Below are 21225 nucleotides of genomic sequence, written 5' to 3' on the forward strand. Positions count from 1 at the left end.
TCTAGAATTACTATGGAGGAGGAGGCTTTTCTGTATAGGAAAATACTTTGAAAAGCCCATCAGGAGTAGAAGGTGAGACCCTAGGGGATGAGTTGACAAAGAGAAATAAAAGATATAATCAAACCACTTTGAATTTGAATTGCACAGGAATTTGGAGGTAGGAAAGAGCAGAGAATACAGAAGCAAGTAGAAATAAGGGAAGAGCAATGGAGGAGAAGCGAGAAACGTGGCCAGGGAACAGAGATCAAGTTTCAGAAATAACTGAAAGACTTTTTAAAAACATGGGCATCTAACAAATTTGATGTTGATTGTATATCCATGAGGAAAATCTCTATTAGATTAGCAGTCCCCGGTGCAGTTTTTCTAATTAATTACTAAAATACCTGAAAAATCTCTATTTCTCCAAAATTTCCACAAAGTTTGCTACCAGTATAGATAACTTTTGTGACATTTTTGTTTTGTTTTTAAATTTAGGTGGAAAATTTTTTAAGTATCTGAGTTCCACTCATAGGTTGACTTGGTAGAGAAGAAGGATAACAGATGCCATTTCCTAAACTGAATTAATTTAGACATAGTGATTTTCAACCAGAAGTGATTTTGCCCCCCAAGGAATACCTGGTAATTTCCTAAGGCACTTTTGATTGTCTTGACTGGGACGGGGACTGGGATGGGGCAGGGAAGAAGGACAGCAACTGGCACCAAGTGGGCAGAAGCCAGGGATGCTGTCAAGAATCCTGCAGTGCACAGGCTAGCCATCCACGAGGAAGAATTTTCCAGCCTAAAATGTCAATAGTGCCAAGATTGAGGAATCCTGATTTAGAGGAAGCCAAAGATCTGAATCAAAGGTGTCCATGAGAGCCTAAGCCCCCTGCAGAATGTACAGGAATCTTGAAGAAGACATTAGACTTTCCACGATCCATGGAATGTGGCTTGAATCAGTCTTATGTAAATTATTGGGAAGAGGGTGATTCTAATTAACCTCTGGGTTACAGCATCAAATAAGAAAAACTAATCAGTTAAAGTTCTTAATTGCAAGTAACAGAAGCAAACTCTGGGGAAATTGAGCAGAAAAGGAATGTATTAGGTAATACTGGGCAGCTCATAGAATCTCTGGAAGGGTTGAAGAACCCGACCTGGAGGCTAAGCAGAAAAAAACAACTCATAAAAGCATCCTACAGAATTGTCCATGAAGATATTGGTGCCTCCACCACTGGCACAGACACTGTTGGAATAAAGGAAGCCTGAATGTTCTAGCAATCAAGATAGAATGGATGCTTCCAAATAAGCAAAAAGAAGCAGGACCTCAAAGTTTCATTTTGAAAACATATAAATATCTTTCAGCCTTAACATGAGAGAGTGAAAACTCAGCCACGTAAGCTCAAAACCTCAGGGTCATTGTTGACTCCATAATAGTAATCCAAGTCAAAATACACTTGGATAAATACATTGCCCTCCTAAGAGGCCTCCTGGTTTTAGTCTTCCACCTATAACCAACACCACATCCACTGGTAGAGTAACTTCCTATTTGGATTATGGTGCTTTCCTTCAAAGAAATTATGCATAAATTAGCTTTCAAAACAAATCCAAACATAATTTGACATCATTCAAAGCACTCTGTGATCTGTTCTGGACCTATATTCCAGTCGTCACTCCCACTACTTTTGCAGGCAAATGATTTGCTTATTGAGCCCTAAGTATACTTGGCAAATGGTTTTCTTTCTTCTGCACCTTTACTCTTACCATTCTTTCTTCTGAGATGCCTTTTCACCTTCTGTTTATCTAAATCTCACATTCGTCCTTTAAAATCCAGCTCAAAACTCACAGAACACCTAACAATACCACGAACCTACTTTGTGATCTTGAGAAAATGAATACATTGCTCTGAACTTATATAAGTACAAAATGGAACATTGTATTTTGTATTTGTATTACACAATGTATACAATTAACATTGCATTTGTACTACATTTTGCTGAAAACTTTTTATTAGGAAACCATACTGTCTACACTGTGCTATAGTGGAACTGGAAGCTCTAAACCTGTAGTCCTGAGGCACCAGGAGGGTGAGTGCAAGAGCACAGTCATTCTGGAGACTTCTTTGCTGATGAAGTAGGACTCATTTTCAAGTCCACCCTTTATCAAATAGATCTCTATGTTGCAATCTAACATACAGAAGACTGTATCTCATGATAACCTTTTCTTCCAGTGCTTTCAAACAGTGAGGCTTTATTAACACTTCCATGAAACAGTTCTGAAAATTAAAAACACTTCAATCTCTTTCATTCTCTCTGAATAGAGAATATGTTTTAATGGAGTAAATTCTCAACTTTCAGACTGCAAACTCAAGTGCATAATAAATATTGCATTTCTTGGGCCGGGTGCGGTGGCTCACTCCTATAATCCCAGCACTTGGGAGGCTGAGGCGGGTGGATCACTTGAAGTCAGGAGTTCAAGACCAGCCTGGCCAACACGGTGAAACCCTGTATCTACTAAAAATACAAAAAGTAGCCAGGTATGATGGTGTGTGCTGTAATCCCAACTACTCGGGAGGCTGAGGCAGGAGCATTACTTGAACCGAGGAGACGGAGGTTGCAGTGAGCCAAGATCACACCACTGCACTTTAGCCTGTGCAACAGAGTGAGACTCCATCTCAGAAATATCTATATCTATATCTATCTATCTATCTATTGCATTTATTTAAATAGACTTAATTTTAACTCTACACCTTCATTTAGTTGGTTTCTGGGAAGCAACTGCTGCCATTTTGGTGGTTCTCTCAGTATGAAAAATAAAATTAGGTCATTCTCCCATTATAGAGAGTGTGGTGATTCATTTTGTGTGTCAACTTGACTGGATTAAGAGACACCATGACAGCTGGTAAAGCATCACTTCTGGGTATATCCATGAGGATGTTTCTGAAAGAGATGGGTTTTTGAAGCAGTAACTGAGTAAGGGAGATTTGCCCTCACCCAGTGTGGGCATGCACCATCCAGTCACTGAGTTCCTGGACAGAACAAAAAGGGAGAGGAAAGGAACATACCCTCTGTCTGTCTGTCTGTCTGTCTCTCTCTCTCTCTCTCTTCCTCTCCCTCTTTCTCCTCCCGGGAGCTGGACACCCATCTTCTCCTATGCTTGGACATTAGAACTCCACATTCTCCCCATTCCAACCAGAAACTGACACAAATACTATTGTGGCTGGGTTGTAGCCAGTTTTCTTAATGTACATGCTGATTTCCTTAATTATTTCCTCCTATCTCTTCTGACTGTAGGATGGCTCAGTGGAATCCATTTTGTCAACTCCAACAATTAGTTTTTTCACACCCTGTGTGTAAGGCAGAAGGGCATGATCACAGGTCTGTCCGTTTTTGGAGATACCAGCTTCAAAGTTGCCAACACCAGCAGCAATAATCAGGACAACACAGCCCACCTGATATGTCCCTGTAATCACGTTTTTGATAAAGTCTCTGTGGCCTAAGGCATCAGTGATAGTCACTTGCTGGTCTCAAATTTCCAAAGGGAGGTATCAATGGTGAGTAATATCACATTCACACTCAGCATTCAGTTTATCCAATACCCAGGAATAGGTGAAGACACCCTTTCCCATCTCAGCAGCCTCCTTCTCAAATTTTTCAGTGGTTCTTCCTTGATGCCACCACGTGTGTAGATTGGATGGCCAGTAGTGGTGGACCTGCTCGAATCTACGTGTCCAATGGTGACAATGTTGATATGAGTCTTTTTCTTTCCCATTTTGGCTTTTAGGGGTGGTTTTCATGACACCTGTGTTCTGGAAGCAAACCTGCTGCAATAGGAATATATATGTATTGCAATATATATATATATATATATATATATATATATATATATATATATTCCTATTCTTACTATAGGTAGTGCTTTTGGTGGCAGAGTTAGGCAGTCTAAACATCACTCTGTGTTTTCCACTATTGTTCCCAGTTTTACTTATGGTTAAATTGGCCATATGACTAGGTTCTGGCCCACAGGATGTGGGGAGAAATGAAGTAAGTCATTTCTATGCCAGCCCTTACAAATCATGTCAGACAATCCGTGCTCTCCAAAGTGACCTTGGAAGCCACATGTTTCAGATGGTGTAGCTGGGAACAACCTGGGTCCTGCGTCTCCTGCTCAGGCAGCATATCCCATTCTATCTCAACTGATAGAATCACTGAATGCACACTATGTGCCAAGCACTACTCTAAGTGCCCATATGTTAACTAATTTTATAATGAGATACACATATTAGCAAATATCATAACATCATGGTAATAGAATGATACAGAAGGACATGCCTAAAATGGCATTGAACTTCAAATCTACCACACATATCCTTCCAGTATTTCTTCCCCATTCTTTCTGCTTGTCTAAATCTCACCCTAAATTTTATTTCAGTTAAGGAACAAAGTGGTAAACTGGATATGTTAAAGTAAAAGGGAAGAAGTTCTAGCGTGTGTGTTTATTTTATATAAATATGTGAATCCAATCTATTTATTAAGAGCTTCTTGAGAGCTGTGGATTCCTACAACCTCTCCTGCTGATATAGCCTGGTAAACTGACTACTGAAAGTGGATTAATTTTGTCTTCTCTAAATGCAAGCACCACTGCTGTTTAGGTGGGCCTCCAAACTGGGAGATAGTGAGTCCCATTGTCCTGGTGGTGTTTGTGAGTTGGACCAGGATTATAGCAGTTGTAGCAGGATATAGGCTCAACTTGGTTTATCTTGGCCCTTCCTACCACCAAGGATTCTTAGGACCATACAAAGTATGAGAGAGAGAGGAGACTGTCAACAGCTTGTGACAAAGAGCAGCAAAGATGTGGGAGCTGGTCCTTCTGCAAGGCACACAATTCAACTCACTCTTACAGAGGAGGATGCTAGCAAGCTAGTATACGTACTACTAAGAAGAATCACCATGCAGAATTACTCAAAGCCTAGTATATATATTTTTTTATTGTACAGGCCAAGTTACAGAACAGAATGAAGGTAGGGATTATGTTTTTAGTCTAAAACAGAAGCAAAGAGGAAATGAACCAGAGTGTGGAGCAAAAAATACCTGCAAGTAGGGGGAGAAAAACCTCAGAACTGGTGAGCGGGGAGGAAAGGAAAGGTACAGTTTTGAACATGACATTGGCTTAAAAGATTATAAATTGTAAGAGGCATAGAAACTTCAAAACAGAAAGAAAAAACTAAATTGCAAAAGCTTTTAATGATGGGAAGGTTGAAATAGAGTGAAGAAAAGCAGTGGTGTGCTGCTCAAACAATGGTGTGTGGGTAACTGTTTAACAACTGGCTCTTCCAAGAATGATGTGTCCATATGCACAAGTTTCTTATAAATTTTACTATGAATAAACGCTTCATTACTATCAATCCTATCTATTTCAACAAAGAAGTTGCTCACATCGTTAACCTATGAGTTTCGCTCTGACATGACTATGGGTTGTATTTTCCGATACATTAGTGAGTAAGAGAAAAGTAAAACAATGAAGATGTACATTAGGAAAATTTAAATTAATGATGATGTGCAAGACTTCTTTACTGAATTAGATAATAGTTTTCAAATACTGAAAGAATATTGTCTCAATTCTGTATGTTATTCACAATGTAAAACCACAGACAGAACACACTTTAAAATTTAATCTGTAGTGTTATTTTTTTCCATCACTTTCTTAAGATTAGACAATCAACAAAAAACAAATCAAGCCCTGATTTGTAGTGCGTGCTGATTTCTATGGTGGAAATACTGCCAGCATGACTAGTTTCAAGCTATACCAGCAACATGTCACTGAACGCAGAGTTAGAAAGAGAGGCGCAATAGCACCTCATTATATGTATAGTGTTTCCACCATACAAATGCAATGGATGTGATAACCATGTGCCTAGAAAATAGTTCCTTATGCTTAGTAGTCACAGGTAATCTCTGAAGTCCCCCAAATTCCTAGCATTCCTAATCCCTTTGAATCTGATGAATCTCATTCTGTTTAGGTGGCAGGAATTATTGAGGAGCCTGAGACCTCTCAAGAGAGTGTTAGATAGGGACACTTAAGGGAAAACACTTACCTCTTCCTGATCTCTGGGAATGTCTCTCCTCCCATGTTTGCTTCTCCAAGGCCCTCTCTTCTACTCCAGGCCTCCCAGCAAAATCTGGTTTTCTTATAAAACCAGAAGAGCCTTGAATTGCCAACATTTATCCTGCTAACATCCCCAAGGCAAGGTTACAAAAGCTGGCTGTCTTTTCGATGAGGACAGAAAAGAGAAGTCTGGAAAACATAACATAAACCGAGAATGCATCTCACTTCAGCAGTTGGTACAGCTGAAGCAAGGCTTCAGTGTGAATGCTGACAATGGGGTCACATGTTCTCAGTCAATAACATATTAGATTAGCAGTCCCTGGTGCATTTTTTCTAATTAATTACTAAAATACCTGAAAAGACTTCCATATATATATATATATAATATACACATATATACTTACATATGTATACTTTTCTTTTCTTTCTTTTTTTTTTTTTTTTTGGCAGAGTTTTCCTCTTGTGGCCCAGGCTGGAGTACAATGGCATGATCTCAGCTCACTGCAACCTCCCCCTCCAGGGTTCAAATGATTCTCCTGCCTCAGCCTCCAGAGTAGCTGGGATTACAGGCGCACACCACTACACCCAGCTAATTTTTTTATTTTTAGTAGAGATGGGGTTTTACCACGTTGGCCAAGATGTTCTCCATCTCCTGACCTTGTGATCCGTCCGCCTCAGCCTCCCAAAGTGTTGGGACTACAGGCGTGAGCCACCGCACCTGGCCATATGTATACTTTAATATATGCGTGTACATATAATATATACATGTATATACTTATAAGTATACATTAATAATATATGTAATAATATATGTATATGTATATTACATATATATTATATACGTATATTACATATATATTATATACGTATATTACATATATTATATACGTATATTACACATATACGTATATTACATATATACGTATATTACATATATAATATACGTATATTACATATATATAATATACGTATATTACATATACGTATATTACATATATATTATATACGTATATTACATATACGTATATTACATATATATTATATACGTATATTACATATACGTATATTACATATATATTATATACGTATATTACATATATATTATATACGTATATTACATACATATTATATACGTATATTACATACATATTATATACGTATATTACATATATATTATATACGTATATTACATATATATTATATACGTATATTACATATATAATATATGTATATTATATACGTATATTACATATATATTATATGTATATTATATACGTATATTACATATATATTATATGTATATTATATACGTATATTACATATATTATATATGTATATTACATATATGTATATTACATATATGTATATTACATATATATTACATATATGTATATTACATATATGTATATTACATATATGTATATTACATATATTATATATGTATATTACATATATGTATATTACATATATTATATATGTATATTACATATATGTATATTACATATATTATATATGTATATTACATATATGTATATTACATATATTATATATGTATGTTACATATATGTATATTACATATATAATATACATATATTAGATATATATTATATACGTATATTACATATATAAAATATATATGTATATTATATACATATATAAAATATATATGTATATTATATTACATATATAAAATATATATGTATATTATATTACATATATAAAATATATATGTATATTATATTACATATATAAAATATATATGTATATTATATTACATATATAAAATATATATGTATTATATATTACATATATAAAATATATATGTATATTATATTACATATATAAAATATATATGTATATTATATTACATATATAAAATATATATGTATATTATATTACATATATAAAATATATATGTATATTATATTACATATATAAAATATATATGTATATTATATAGATATAAAAAATATATATGTATAACAATGAAAACCCTCTAGCCAGTATCATAAAGGAATAATCACTGTGGAGCAGAATTGAAGGGCATAGTTATGGTCAATACGTACTTTACTACATAAAAATAAAGAAGGGGCTGGGTGCGGTGGCTCAAGCCTGTAATCCCAGCACTTTGGGAGGCCAAGGCAGGCAGATCACCTGAGATCAGGAGTTTGAGACCAGCCTGGCCAACATGGCGAAACCCCGTCTCTACTAAAAATACAAAAATTAGCTGGGATTGGTGGCGGGCGCCTGTAATCCCAGGTACTCAGCAGGCTGAGGCAGGAGGATTGCTTGAACCCAGGAGGCGGAGGTTGCAGTGAGCCGAGATCATGCCACTGCATTCCAGCCTGGGAGACAGAGTGAGACTCCATCTCGAAAAACAAAAATAAAATAAAATAAATAAACAAATAGTAAGATGACAAGAAAAAACAAGATGATAGCTGTAAAAAATATTGTATCAAATAATAGAAGGAGATCTCATATGCAGAGATGTAGCCTAGGACCTGGTACACTAAATCAGTATTTACTATGCATGTAATCATAATAGTTGTTACAGTAGAAAGATCCAAAGGAAGATTGTATCTTTGAATTTATTAGAGGGACAAGAAAAAAAAATCAGACAATAAGTTGGCATTTCAATACAATGAAAGAAGCTTGACCTCTAAGATACAAGCACAGAAAGCAATAAAAATAAGTAAAGGAAATATTTCAAGTTTTATAATTCAAGAGTAAATCCTTAAAACTACTTAAAAAGCAGGAAAAGGCAAAAGTGTCACTGCAAAACAAAATGAAATTTGTGACATGCAGTAGATTGCAGAAAAGTTATAAAAATTGTTCTTTTAAAAATGATAAATATAGAAGATTTCTAAACAAAGATTAGAAGTACAATTTGAAAACTACAGCTAGTTTCAGGTGTGGCTGGATAAACTGATTCTTTCCTCCCCTTTCCCCAACCCATCACACTCACACACTCCATATCAGAAAGAAATCATTAAAATAATTTCACTCGAGCTGCGTAGTACACAGAATAACGCTTCCCACAAGGAAGTCTGAATCCTAATCAGAAGCTGTGCAGGTGGCAAAGGGTAATTAAGTTTGCTGACCAGTTGACCCTAGAATAGGAAGATTATCCTCGATTATCTAGGTAGGCTGATCAAATCACACGGATGCTTACATGTGGAAAGCGGAGGCGGAAGGGTTAGCATTGGAGTGAGGTGGTGTTGGAAAGGTTTGACCAGTCACTGCTGGCTTTGAAGATAGAAATGAGACACAAGCAAAGAAATGTGGGTGGCCTCTCAAAACTGGAGAAGGAAAAATAAAAAAGGATTCTTCCCTAGAGACCCATTTCTTATTTCTGACCTTCAGAACTATAAGATAATAAATTTGTTCTGTTTTAAGCCACTAATTTGGGGTAATTTGTTACAGCAGCAATAGGAAACGAATACCAGCTGAAATCAATTCTACAGAGCACACAAGGCTCTTTGCCTGTTATGCTCATTTTCTGCTCCTCATCTCTATACTAATGAGGCTGCCTTCTGTTGGGTCCATTTCATTTTTCTTCTTTTTTTTTTTAACAAAAAAAGATACATTTTAAAATGTTTAATGTAAACTTTCAATACATGCAAAGTGAACAGAAAAGTATAATGAACTCTCATATAACTACTGGCCAGCTTCCATGGTTATTAACATTTTGTGATTCTTGCTTCATCTAACCTCTAACCACTTCCCATCCTCCTCATGTAATCATTCTTCATAGCTTTTTAATGTAAAATGTACATATGCAAATCTACAATTTTAAATGAACAAATCTTCGCTATACATTTTGACAAATGGATGTGTTCATGTAACTGAGACTTCTATCATGATATGGAATGTTTCCATGTTTCTAGAAAGTTCCCCAATGTTCCTCCTCACTCTCCATATCTATTTTTCCTGGTCTAGAGCATCATATAAATGGATGCTCTAAATCAAGCTTGTCCATCCTGCAGCCTTCAGGCTGCATGTGGCCCAGGATGGCTTTGAATGTAGCTGAACATAAATTCGCAAACTTTGTTACTGTTTCTTAAAACATTATCAGTTTTGACCAGGCACGGTGGCTCACCCCTGTAATCCCAGCACTTTGGGAGGCAAAGGTTCGTGGCTCACTTGAGATCAGGAGTTGAAGACCAGACTGACCAACATGGTGAAACGTCATCCCTACTAAAAATACAAAAAATTAGCTGGGTGTGGTGGCGGGCACCTATAATCCCAGCTACTCAGGAGGCCAAGGCAGGAGAATCACTTGAACCCAGGGGGCAGAGGCTGCAGTGAGCTGAGATCGCGTCATTGCACTCCAGCCTGGGCAACAAGAGCAAAGCTCTATCTCAAAAGAAAACAACAACAACAAAACAAAAAACATTATCAGGTTTGTTTGTGGGTTTTTGGCAATTTTTTTTTTTTTTAGCTCATCAGCTATCGTTAGTTTATTTTATGTGTGGCCCAAGACAATTCTTCTTCCAATGTGGCCCAGGGAAGCCAAAAAATCGGACACCCCTGTTCTAAATGTTTATATGGTACATTCTTTTTTGAGTTCAGCGCGTCTGTTAGATTCATTCGTGTTGTTACATGTATCCGCAGGTCATTCTGTTTGTTGTTGAGGAGTATTTCATTGTGTAAATTTCCTTTCATTTTCTCACTGCTGCACATTTCATTTGGCTCCAGTTTTCAATTACCGTGAAAAAGTCGCTATGAACATGTTTGTACAAGACTTTCCATGAACACGTTTTTACTTCTCCTAGATAAATCCCTGAGAGTGGAATGGTTAGACCAAAGGGGAAATGTATATTTAACTTTATAAGAAAATGCCAAATATTTTTCCAAAGTGGTCGTGCCATTTTACATTCCTGCCATCGGTTATTGACAGTTCTGGTTGCTCCACATCCTCGACAAAATTTTCATTTCTCTGATGACTAATAACATTGAGCACTTTGTGTTCATTGGCCAAATATGTATATAAAATATATATATATCTGCATATGTATACACACATACACACACACACATACACACACATATACACACACACGCATATCTTCCTTTGTGCAATGTCTGCATTTTTGCCCATTTTTAAATGGATTGTTCATCTTAGTACTGAATTATAAGAATTTCCTATATATCCTGAATATAAATCCTTTGTCAGATATACGTTCTAAAAATATTTTCTTCCAATTTGAGGTTTGCCTATTCGTCTTATCATTGGTGTTATTTGGTGAGCAGGAGTATTTTAGTTTGATAAAGTCCAATTAATGATTTTTTTAAATTTTATGGTGTTACCTTCCGTGACGTAAGAAATCCTTGCCTATTCCTCTTTGCAAAGATACTGTATTTTCTTCAATAAGCTTCATAGTGTTTACTTGTACATTTAGGGCTATGTCCCAGTTTATACAATTTTTGTGCATGCTTACTAATTTAGTGTATGGTATAAATTTATACTAAATTTTGTGTGTAGTATGTGTATAGTATACATTTTCTATAGGGATATCCAGTTGTTCCAGCACCATTCATTAAAAAGGCTTCTTTCACTGTTGAATTGCTTTGGTGATTTTGTCAAAAGCCAATTGACTGCAGAAATAGAGACCTATTTCTGAGCCCTTTATTCTGGTCCATTTATCTATTTGGCCTTATGCCAATACCACACAGTCTTGATTACAATTGTTTTATAATAAGTATTGAGGTAGGGTAGGTTTATAAATGCTCTGGCATCAATCTGAGCTCTTTGCATTTCTATACAAATTTTAGAATATTTTGTTAATTTCTATAATTAGTGTCTGCTGGGATTGTGTTGTAAATGGATTGAGTATATAGACTAATTTGGGGGAAATTGATATCTTAACAATACTGAGTCTTCTATTCCAGGAACACAGTATATCTCTCCATTTATTACAGTCTTCAATTTCTTTCAGCAATGTTTTGTGGTTTTCTGTGTTGAGGTTTTGCACATCTTTGGTAAATTTATGGCTAATTATATTATGGTTTTTCAATGCTACTGTGAATGACATTTTTTTCATTTAATTTCCAGGTGATATTAGTCTCCAATGGCTGCTGTAACAAGTGACCTCAAACTGGGTGGGTTAAAACCACAGAAATGTATTCTCTTCACAATCTGAAGATCAGAAGTCTTTAATCTGTATCACTGGGCTAAAATCAAGGTGCTAGCAGGGCTGCATTCCTGCTGGAGGCTCTAAAGGAGAAGTCCTTGTTTGCTTATTCCATCTTCTGGTGGCTACCAGCATTCCTTGGCTTACGCCTGCATCACTCCAAACTCTGCCTCTGTCTTCACATTGCCTTCTGCTCTGAATATGTGTGTGAAAATCTCCCTCTCATAAGACTATATTGGATGGCATTGAGGGCCTACCTAGATAATCTAGTATAATCTCCCCATCTCAATATCCTTCACTTAATCACATCTGCAAAGAGCCCTTTTCCAAGTAAGGTAACATTCACAAGTTCCAAGGATTAAGATCTGATATCTGCACAGGTGTTTTTGCAAGTATATAGAAACACAATTTGCTTACATTGGGTTTGTACTCTGAGGCCCTCCTTAATTCACTACTTCTGGTGTTTGCTTTTTATTAATTTCTTAGGATTTTCTATGTAATCAGTCACATCAGCTGAAAATGTTATGCCTTACATTTTTTGTTCTTGCATTATTGCACTGAATGTAATATAGTCTTAAAAATATAAACCATAATATACAAAAAGTATAAAAATTGTAAAAACTATGGATTATGCCATAATCCCAAAAATATGGCTTAAACCCATAATCCCAGCACTTTGGGAGGCTGAGGCAAGAGGATCTCTGGAGCCCAGGAGTTCAAGACAAGTCTGGGCAACATAGGAGACCCAGTGTCTGAAAATATATATATATATTAAAAAATTAGCCAGGCATGGTGATATATGTCTGCCGTCCCATCTACTTAGGAGGCTGAAAAGGGCAGACCACTTGAGCCCAGGAGTTCGAGGCTGCAGTGAGCCATGATCACACCACTGCACTCTAGCCTGGGAAACAGAGCAAGACGCTGTCTCAAAATAAATAAATAAACAAACATTATAAAATAATGTGGATTTAATCATTAACAAACAATTTCAAGTTCTTGCACAGTTTCACAAAGGTTAATGTGACCCAAAGCTTCACCTTTATAAAGACAACTCTCAAATCTGTATTGCAAGCCTCATCTCCCTGTGGAACTCCAAAGCTTGATTTCTAACTGCCACCTGAATAACCCATTCACACTTCAGCACCAATCATCATTCCAAAGCCAGCATTATCATCCCCTTGTAATCAGCTTTTCTATATTTGTGACTGTTACTAATAATGTCAATTGACTTTGGCTTGAACCCCATTATTTTTTGATTCCTCTTCCTAGTTTCTTCATTTAGCTTTTCATTGTTTTAAATACTCCGAAGTATCCTTTCAAAGAATCTCTCACTTCTTCCCATTGCCAGGCTTTGGTTAAGGGCCCTCACACTTGACTTTCTCAACAGCCCCCTATCCAGTCTTCCTGACCCTCAGTTTCCCTCTTTACAAATTCATCCTTTTCTGTTTCTCCAGGATTATCTTTTTTGAGCCCACTTTATGACACTATAGTCTGCCTCTGTGGGTAGTAACTGTTGCTACCCATTACTTGGTCCTCAGCTTGTACTACCTCACATTAACGTTTACCTTTTATGTATGTCTGTCTTCCTAACCAAACCATGGTTAGTTGAGGGTGGGAACTGTGGTTTACTCTTTTTAAAAAAATATATCCTCAGGCCGGGCACGGTGGCTGATGCCTGCAATCCTAGCACTTTGGAAGGTTGAGGCAGGCAGATTGCTTGAGGTCAGGAGTTTGAAACCAGCCTGGCCAAAATGGTGAAACCCCGTCTCTACTAAAATACAAAAACTTAGCCAGGCATGGTGGCATGCACCTGTAATCCCAGCTACTCAGGAGACTGAGGCAGGAGAATCACTTAAACCTGGGAGGTGGAGGTTACAGTGAGCCGAGATTGCACCACTGCGCTCCAGCCTGGGCGACAAAGTGAGACTCTGTCTCAAAACAAACAAACAAACAAAAACCAAATATATATATATATGTGTGTGTGTGTGTGTGTGTGTATAATTTGTGTGTGTATATATATGTATTTATATCCTCGACTAGGGTTCATAGGAAGTGACTGTAAATGTTTGTTAATAAGGATTATAACATGCTTTTCTGAGGGCTGGGGAGAGTTTGATAATGATGATGGTGCAAACATGTGTGACTTCAGCTAATTGTTGGCTTCTCCAGGAAACCACAAAGAGTACAGTGTTAAGGAACTTGGAGATCTCCCAGGAAGAACTTTGCAAAAGCTTTTATGTATAAATTTAAATATAAAACTTATGAAATCAATTTTAAACATTTCCATTTCCATTAACATCTCTCATTACCTTCCTTTCTGAAAATTTCTGATTCGTTGGATAATTCTGAAAAGGGTCCCTTTTCCTGCTAAGATAAATATTTAGAGTTTTACCTGGTGAATTGCTCAATTCCCAGCTGAGCTGGAAAATTTAGTTTAAAGTAGTAAAATTATTTCATGACTTCTGGATCAGAAAAATATTTTTAACATGTTTTTACAAGTAATTAATACACAAGTTCAGAGTATAAAAGGGTTTACAATAAATGTAAGCCTCCCTCCCACTCATGACCCACTATCTTCAAGTCCTTCCTTGACTCTGCCCTTCACTAGGGCTTATCAACTCAAATATTTTCGTGGGTTAGGCATGTAACATAAATGAGTAATGCAAGTATGTCTGTTGTATAATGTCATATTAAATTGTATTCATATAATTTTACTTGCCTACTTGCATACTTGTGTTCTTTTGCCAAAAAAAAAAAAAAAAAAAAGCTCTTTCTCATTGTTTTGGAAATGGCTGACCCTCTCAGTCCTTCATTTTCTCTCACTTTTGATATCGTAATCATCCAACAGGTTCTTCCTGCTCACTGCACAGACAAAATCATTTCACTGAAACCATGGCATTGCAGTAGAAAAAGAGTTTAACTGATTCAAGGCCAGCCTATGCAGGAGAACTGGAGTTGTCACTCAAATCAATCTTCCTGAAGGCTCTGAGGTTAGAGGTTTTTATGGACAATTTAGTGGGCAAGGGGTAGGGAATGGGTGCTGCTGATTGGTTGGGGATGAAATAATAGGAAAACATTCCTTGTGTGCTGAGTCCACCTCTGGGTAGGGCCACAGGATCACTTGAGTCATGAGTCATAAGTCTCGATGGGGTGAGTCTGAAATATACCGCAAAAAAGCAGTCTTAGATTCTATAGTAATGATGTTATCTATAGGAGCAATTGGGGAAGTCACAAGATTTGTGAGTTCTGGCCACATTGATTCCTGAGCAGTAAGGGACTATAGAAACCATACCTACATCTTAGCACAGTTCAGGCCCCTCTCATGATCCTGTTCTCTTGGCCTTTCTTACAAAGGTGGTTTTTGGTTCCTGAGCAACGAGGGAGTTAGCTTTAGGAAGAGACTATTATAATCCTTTCTTTCAAGTTAAACTATAAACTACATTCCTCCCCAAAGTTCATTTGGCTTAAGTCCAGGAATGAGCAAGGACAGCTTGGAGGTCAGAAGCAAGATGGAGTCAACTATGTCAGGTTCCTCTTGTCATAATTTTGCCAAGGCAGTTTCAATATAAGTAGTGGTTGTTTTTCCTCTTAATTTTTACTAAGAAAAGTAGAAGCACAAGCTTCATGATAAACAGTAATTGATGTGTTCAATTTCAGAAAGATGAAGGAGTGTGAACTACCGGAGAGGACATGAGTGCCTGAAGGATAAAACTACTACTTGGCTCCTGGTTCCAAGACATTTTTTGTATATAAGAATTGAAGGTTGATGTTGTTAGGCATCCTGATATTTTTATGTGATTTTTTAAAATGTGAAATTTGTTGATTTTTATTTGGCAACAAATGTAGCATTTTTTTGCTTGTTTGTTTTTGAGACGGAGTCTCAATCTGTCGCTCAGGCTGGAGTGCAGTGGCACAATCTCAGCTCACTGCAACCTCTGCCTCCTGGGTTCAAGCAATTTTTCTGCCTCAGCCTCCGAGTAGCTGGCTAATTTTTTTATCTTTAGTAGACACAGGGTTTCACCATATTGGCCAGGCTGGTCTCAAACTCCTGACCTCGTGATCTGCCTTCCTCGGCCTCCCAAAGTGCTGGGATTACAGGCATGAGCCGCCATGCCCAGCCCAAATGTAGTGTTATTTTTAAAACACTGGATAGGCCAACACTGTCTAAACCAAACAAAACAGGTCTGTGGGCTGAATTTGGTCCAATGGTTGCAGTTTATTATACAACAGTTTGCCCTTTTCTCATGGCAATACTATGTATATATGGGAGATCATTCCTTATCAGGACATACAGACCTAAAGCATAGGTTTTCATGGCTAGTACAGATGTAATTTATGTGTCTAGTTCCTATACATGGACATTTATACTGATTCCAATCTTTTCCCATTTCATACAGTGCAGAAATAAACATCATCATGCATACATCTTTGCATACATGGGAATGATTCCACAGGATAAATGCCTAGAAGTAGAACTGCAAAACAAGGGCTTCATAAAACATATGATAACCATATATAAATGGTGATGGTGGTTAGTTTCTCCTTTTTTTATGGTTAAAGTCTTTTATCCCTAATTTTTCTTTTTTGTTGTTGTTGTTAAAGTCTCTTGGTTTCTCTTATTTTATTTTCTAAAATAACAAGGAAGTAACGATTACAAAGACACTTTTTGTACAACCCTACAATCCCAGGAAGATCTACAGTTTGCACAGGTTGGTACAGCAAGTTGCTCTCTGGACCTGCCACTGAAACAGTCACCACAATAAATAAAGAAAATTCTAAGAGTCCTGCATTTGGGAAGTTTACTATCAATGGCTAGGTCTACTCTTGGTGGTATTGTGAGTGCATGGGTCCAGACTTATGATTCTGACAATTAAGGGAAAAGGAACTGTCTTTATGCTCTGTGTATTTGTGTATGTGTGTGGCATGGGTGGGGGGCGGGTAGTGGGGAGGAGGTGAAAGGTCCCTGAAGTAAAGAGGATGCACAGGACCCTTTTATTTTAGTCCCTAAAAATTGGCTTCATAACCGCTCACAGGCCACATCCCTTTTACGGGCCCTAGTTTCCTTACAAAACATAAAAGGTTTGTGTTGGAAGGGGAAAGGAGTATTTAAAGTGATGGAGGAGAGGAGCTCAAGATGGCTGAGATCTGGGCCTGTCCAACATTGAGAAATTTGGGAGGGGAGCCATCAAAGAAGCCTGGGAGCAGCAGTTCTAGGGAAAAAGGAGAATGTGATGGCCAGAGAGCCAAAAGAAAAAGTAGTTGAAGGAGTGCTCAGCACTAGGCATCTGAACTGAATGCTGTGGCAGGCTCACTGGCCACAAACAATAGGGAGCTGGTGGAGGCCTTGACGAGGACCATTTCAACAAACTGGTGGGCTTAAAATCTGGAAGAAACAGTTAATGAACAAATCATTTTGACGCCTTTTATAAACCACACAAGCTTATTCCAAACCCGTTACTGGCCTAACTGATTTAAGTCCCTTTCCCATGTGATCCTCAGAGATTCTAAGGGACTTAGCCTATCCATGACTCTTCGTCCTGCTTCTCACCTCCCATGATTGCCCTAAGGATGTGAAAGTGCTTTCAAACAAAGATGCCCAAGAAAGAAGGTAGGCAAATGTGCAAGCATTAGTTTGTAGTACTCTATTACTGTATTTCACCTTGCACTCTCTAGTTTCCTTCGTGCTCCCTCAATATCCAACTCTTAATAAATTCATGGCTCCCGGTGAGCATTCATCAAATCTCATTCCACGAATTTAGCCCTTCCCGTTCCCGCCCAACTCTCGCTCCCTCCCCTGGCCAAATCTCTAACCTGCAAGGCTAATTCCGAATTCCAAATCGGAAGCAAGAGGGCGGGGCCCCGTGAGAAGCGACGGATTGCTCCAGTCCGTTCCCGACGCACTGTGCGCATGCGCTGGTCCTCCGCGGACCGTTCGTGCTGCCCGCCTAGAAAGGGTGAAGTGGTTGTTTCCGTGACGGACTGAGTACGGGTGCCTGTCAGGCTCTTGCGGAAGTCCATGCGCCATTGGGAGGGCCTCGGCCGCGGCTCTGTGCCCTTGCTGCTGAGGGCCACTTCCTGGGTCATTCCTGGACCGGGAGCCGGGCTGGGGCTCACACGGGGGCTCCCGCGTGGCCGTCTCGGCGCCTGCGTGACCTCCCCGCCGGCGGGATGTGGCGACTACGTCGGGCCGCTGTGGCCTGGTAAGTGCAGGCTCTAATCTGGCCCCGTTAATTCTGGGGCCTCTTGAGAGTGGGGCTGTCTTATCTCTATCTCCAAAAATGTGCAGGTGACTCTCAGGCCAGGCCGAGGGCAGTTGGAGAATTCCCAGATGTTCTTGAGGACCCAGAATGACAGGAGCCCTGGCTGGGCTTACGTTCGGAGCCGGCTTCAATACTGGCTCTTTTCTCTGGCCCTATCCAACCCGAAAATTCTGGACGCCTCTCAATCTTGGCCCGTCTCTATTGTCCTTTTGTCTCTGCCCTTTACACCCTTGTGTCTTCAGTGTTCTGTCTGTCGCTGGTTGCCTCTTTTGCCTTTTTTCTGTCCTCTCCCTGCCAGGTTTGGCTCTGTCCATGAGTCACCTCTCTCCACATTTCTCCTAACTCTCGGTGTCTTCTTTTTCTTCCATTTCCACGCCATGTGTACATTGCATCTTCAGGTACCTGGGCTCTTCTATCGGGGAAAGGGGCGTCCGTCTCTTTCCCTAGCCCGCTGATAGAAGTCAGAACTAGAGCAATGACGCACACGGTGTCAGAGATGGTGATTCGAGATGCCCTTTCAATAGCAGCTTTTTTCTGTGTTTAGGGAGAGAGACTTACTTTTTGATGCAAGGTCGTGAACGTGGCACCACCTTTCTAATCTCAATCATTGTTGCCCTGGGGTGGTTTAATTCTAAATAGAAAATCATAGAAATCTTTTCGTTTCTGTGCGTTACTATATGCATTGTAATGAGATTAAATTGGATTTTATAGGAAATTTTGTTCTAGTATCATTAGATACCTTCAAGCTTAGCTCATTGTTGCAGGCATTTGATAGGAAGTAATATGCATCAAGCAAAATTGGAAAAACGTGGTTTTCCTGAATTAACTTCTAAGCACTTGTTTTGAATTTTTTCCAGACCTTTTTAAGTGGTGTAGATAATTTATCGTGTTTATAAGGAATGGAATGCATTTGTTAGTTTGTTTTTGTTTTGTTTTGAGACGGAGTCTTGCTTTGTCGTCCAGGCTGGAGTGCAGTGGCGCCATCTCGGCTTACTGCAACCTCCGCCTCCCAGGTTCAAGCAATTCTCCTGTCTCCGCCTCCGGAGTAGCTGGAATTACAGGCACGCGCCAGCACGCCTAGTTAATTTTTGTATTTTTAGTAGAGAGGGGGTGTCACCATTTTGGCCAGGCTGGTCTCGAACTCCTGACCTCATGTGATCCACCCTCCTCGGCTTCCCAAAGTGCTGGGATTACAGCCGTGAGCCACCGCGCCCGGCCCAATTTGTTTTATATAGGTTAACTGGAGTCCAAAATACAGAACGAGATGAGATAACAATAGTTAACAGTGTTAGTCAGTTAGAATTATTGCGTAGGTATTTTTAATCTCATGGAATTTTAGTCTTTGAGTAAGTTCACAGCCCTTGGTATTAAAGTAAGTTATTTACAACCCTTGCATTTCTACTTCTCAATATTTAGTGAGGAAACATATCTGATTTTCTTTAAATAAAAAGAGAAAAGACTGCAGAAGATAGCATTCTCTGTTGGAGCAATTAAGATGTATAAGAAGGACTACAAAGACGGAGTTTTAAAACAAACTGATTTATAAGTGGTATTTATTTAATTGGCTGTCATTGGGCTAAATTATTTCTAAAGTTACCATGGATGCCATTGAGTCATGGCTTAAAAATGTCTCCTGGTGATGGCACAGTTTAGCTACCTAAAGAAGTAGAGATGTGGGAAGCCAGAAGCCCCAAGCTCTGCAGTTTTTCTTTTGCTATAGTTCCTTTGCATGTTGTGAAAGAATACAGTTAAATTCCTGCTCCCTAACAGATGAGAGCATAAGCATTTCTTTGGACATACATATGTAAATACATGCTCATGGACATGTGAAAAGATCAATACTAACATTTGGGTGCAATAAATAATTGTGTAAAATTATTTTTAAAAGAATTACATATTAGGAAATGATATATTGATTAAAAGTGATAGTCAATGAACAAGAGAGTAGATTTCTGGGGGAAACCTATTTTGCATCATACTTGATTTTTAGTTTTGACTGAATATCGAAGTCTATATTCAAAATTCTTTTCCTTTAGAACTGTAAAGGCATTGCTGCATTTTCTTCTAATGTAATTGTTTGTTGCTGCTGAGAATTCTTATGACAATCTGATTTTTTCATCTTCATGATTATCTTGTTTTTCCCTTCACGGAACCTGTTAGGGTCTTGACTTTATCCTTTATCCTAAATTTCTCAAGGCTTGGACCAGGTGTGGGTTTGGTTTTGTTTTCTTTTGCTACTCATTTGACTTGGCACACTCAGTGGGCCTTTCCCTTTATCTTTCTTCATTTCTGAGAAGTTTTTCTCTCTTATTTTTTATTATCTTCCTTTCATTTTTCCTGTCCTTTTTCTTTCAAGACATGTCTTAGGAGGATAGTGGTCCTCTTAGATTGATATGTTATGTCCGTGATTTCCAAAGTAAGATTTGTACTCGTCGTCTGTTAAAAGGAAAAGCATACATATACCCTATGTATATATGCACACTTTTTTATTTTTAAATTATATATGTATCTGTACTAATTATTTACGTTGTAAGTCAGCCCTAACATAATCTTAAAGGATAAGATACAAAACATTCTGCATCTAGAAGCTTCAGTACTTTCTTCCTGAATCCCAGTAGATCCTTTTGTTCATCCCACGGGATGCATTCCGCCCCCATCCTCCCACTCCCTTTGGATACCACATTACCACAGTTCTGCATCACTTAACTTTCCTCTTATGTTTTTCACCTTTTTTTTTTTTTTTTGGCATT

The 21225-nt window shown here is 38.2% G+C and overlaps 2 protein-coding genes across 12 annotated transcripts in view; one reads left to right on the forward strand and one right to left on the reverse strand.

Moving 5' to 3' along the window:
- The window catches only part of ATP13A4 (ATPase 13A4), a 195055-nt gene extending 176917 nt beyond the window's left edge, over positions 1-18138 (reverse strand). For 4 of the 5 annotated variants that reach the window (XM_016942513.4, XM_063807434.1, XM_016942512.4 and 1 more), the window contains exons 1-2: positions 18027-18138; positions 6071-6270 (exon numbers count right to left, since the gene is read on the reverse strand). In XM_016942513.4, the coding sequence (XP_016798002.2) occupies positions 6071-6105 (35 nt within the window). In that variant the 5' untranslated portion in view covers positions 6106-6270; positions 18027-18138. The remainder of the gene's footprint in view (positions 1-6070; positions 6271-18026) is intronic. The other variant, XM_063807435.1, reaches the window with a different exon arrangement.
- OPA1 (OPA1 mitochondrial dynamin like GTPase) overlaps positions 18115-21225 on the forward strand; it is a 104616-nt gene continuing 101505 nt past the window's right edge. For 3 of the 7 annotated variants that reach the window (XM_063807436.1, XM_003310178.7, XM_003310179.7), the window contains exon 1: positions 18285-18415. Coding sequence is in view for 4 of the 7 variants with exons in the window: in XM_003310178.7 (XP_003310226.1) it covers positions 18384-18415 (32 nt within the window). In the remaining 3 variants the exon portion in view is untranslated. Of the gene's footprint in view, positions 18416-21225 lie in introns of all 7 variants that reach the window. The other 4 variants (XM_003310176.7, XM_003310177.7, XM_063807437.1 and 1 more) reach the window with 4 other exon arrangements.

The sequence above is a fragment of the Pan troglodytes genome, chromosome 2 (genome assembly GCF_028858775.2).
Source record: "Pan troglodytes isolate AG18354 chromosome 2, NHGRI_mPanTro3-v2.0_pri, whole genome shotgun sequence".
In the NCBI taxonomy this organism is placed as follows: domain Eukaryota; kingdom Metazoa; phylum Chordata; class Mammalia; order Primates; family Hominidae; genus Pan; species Pan troglodytes.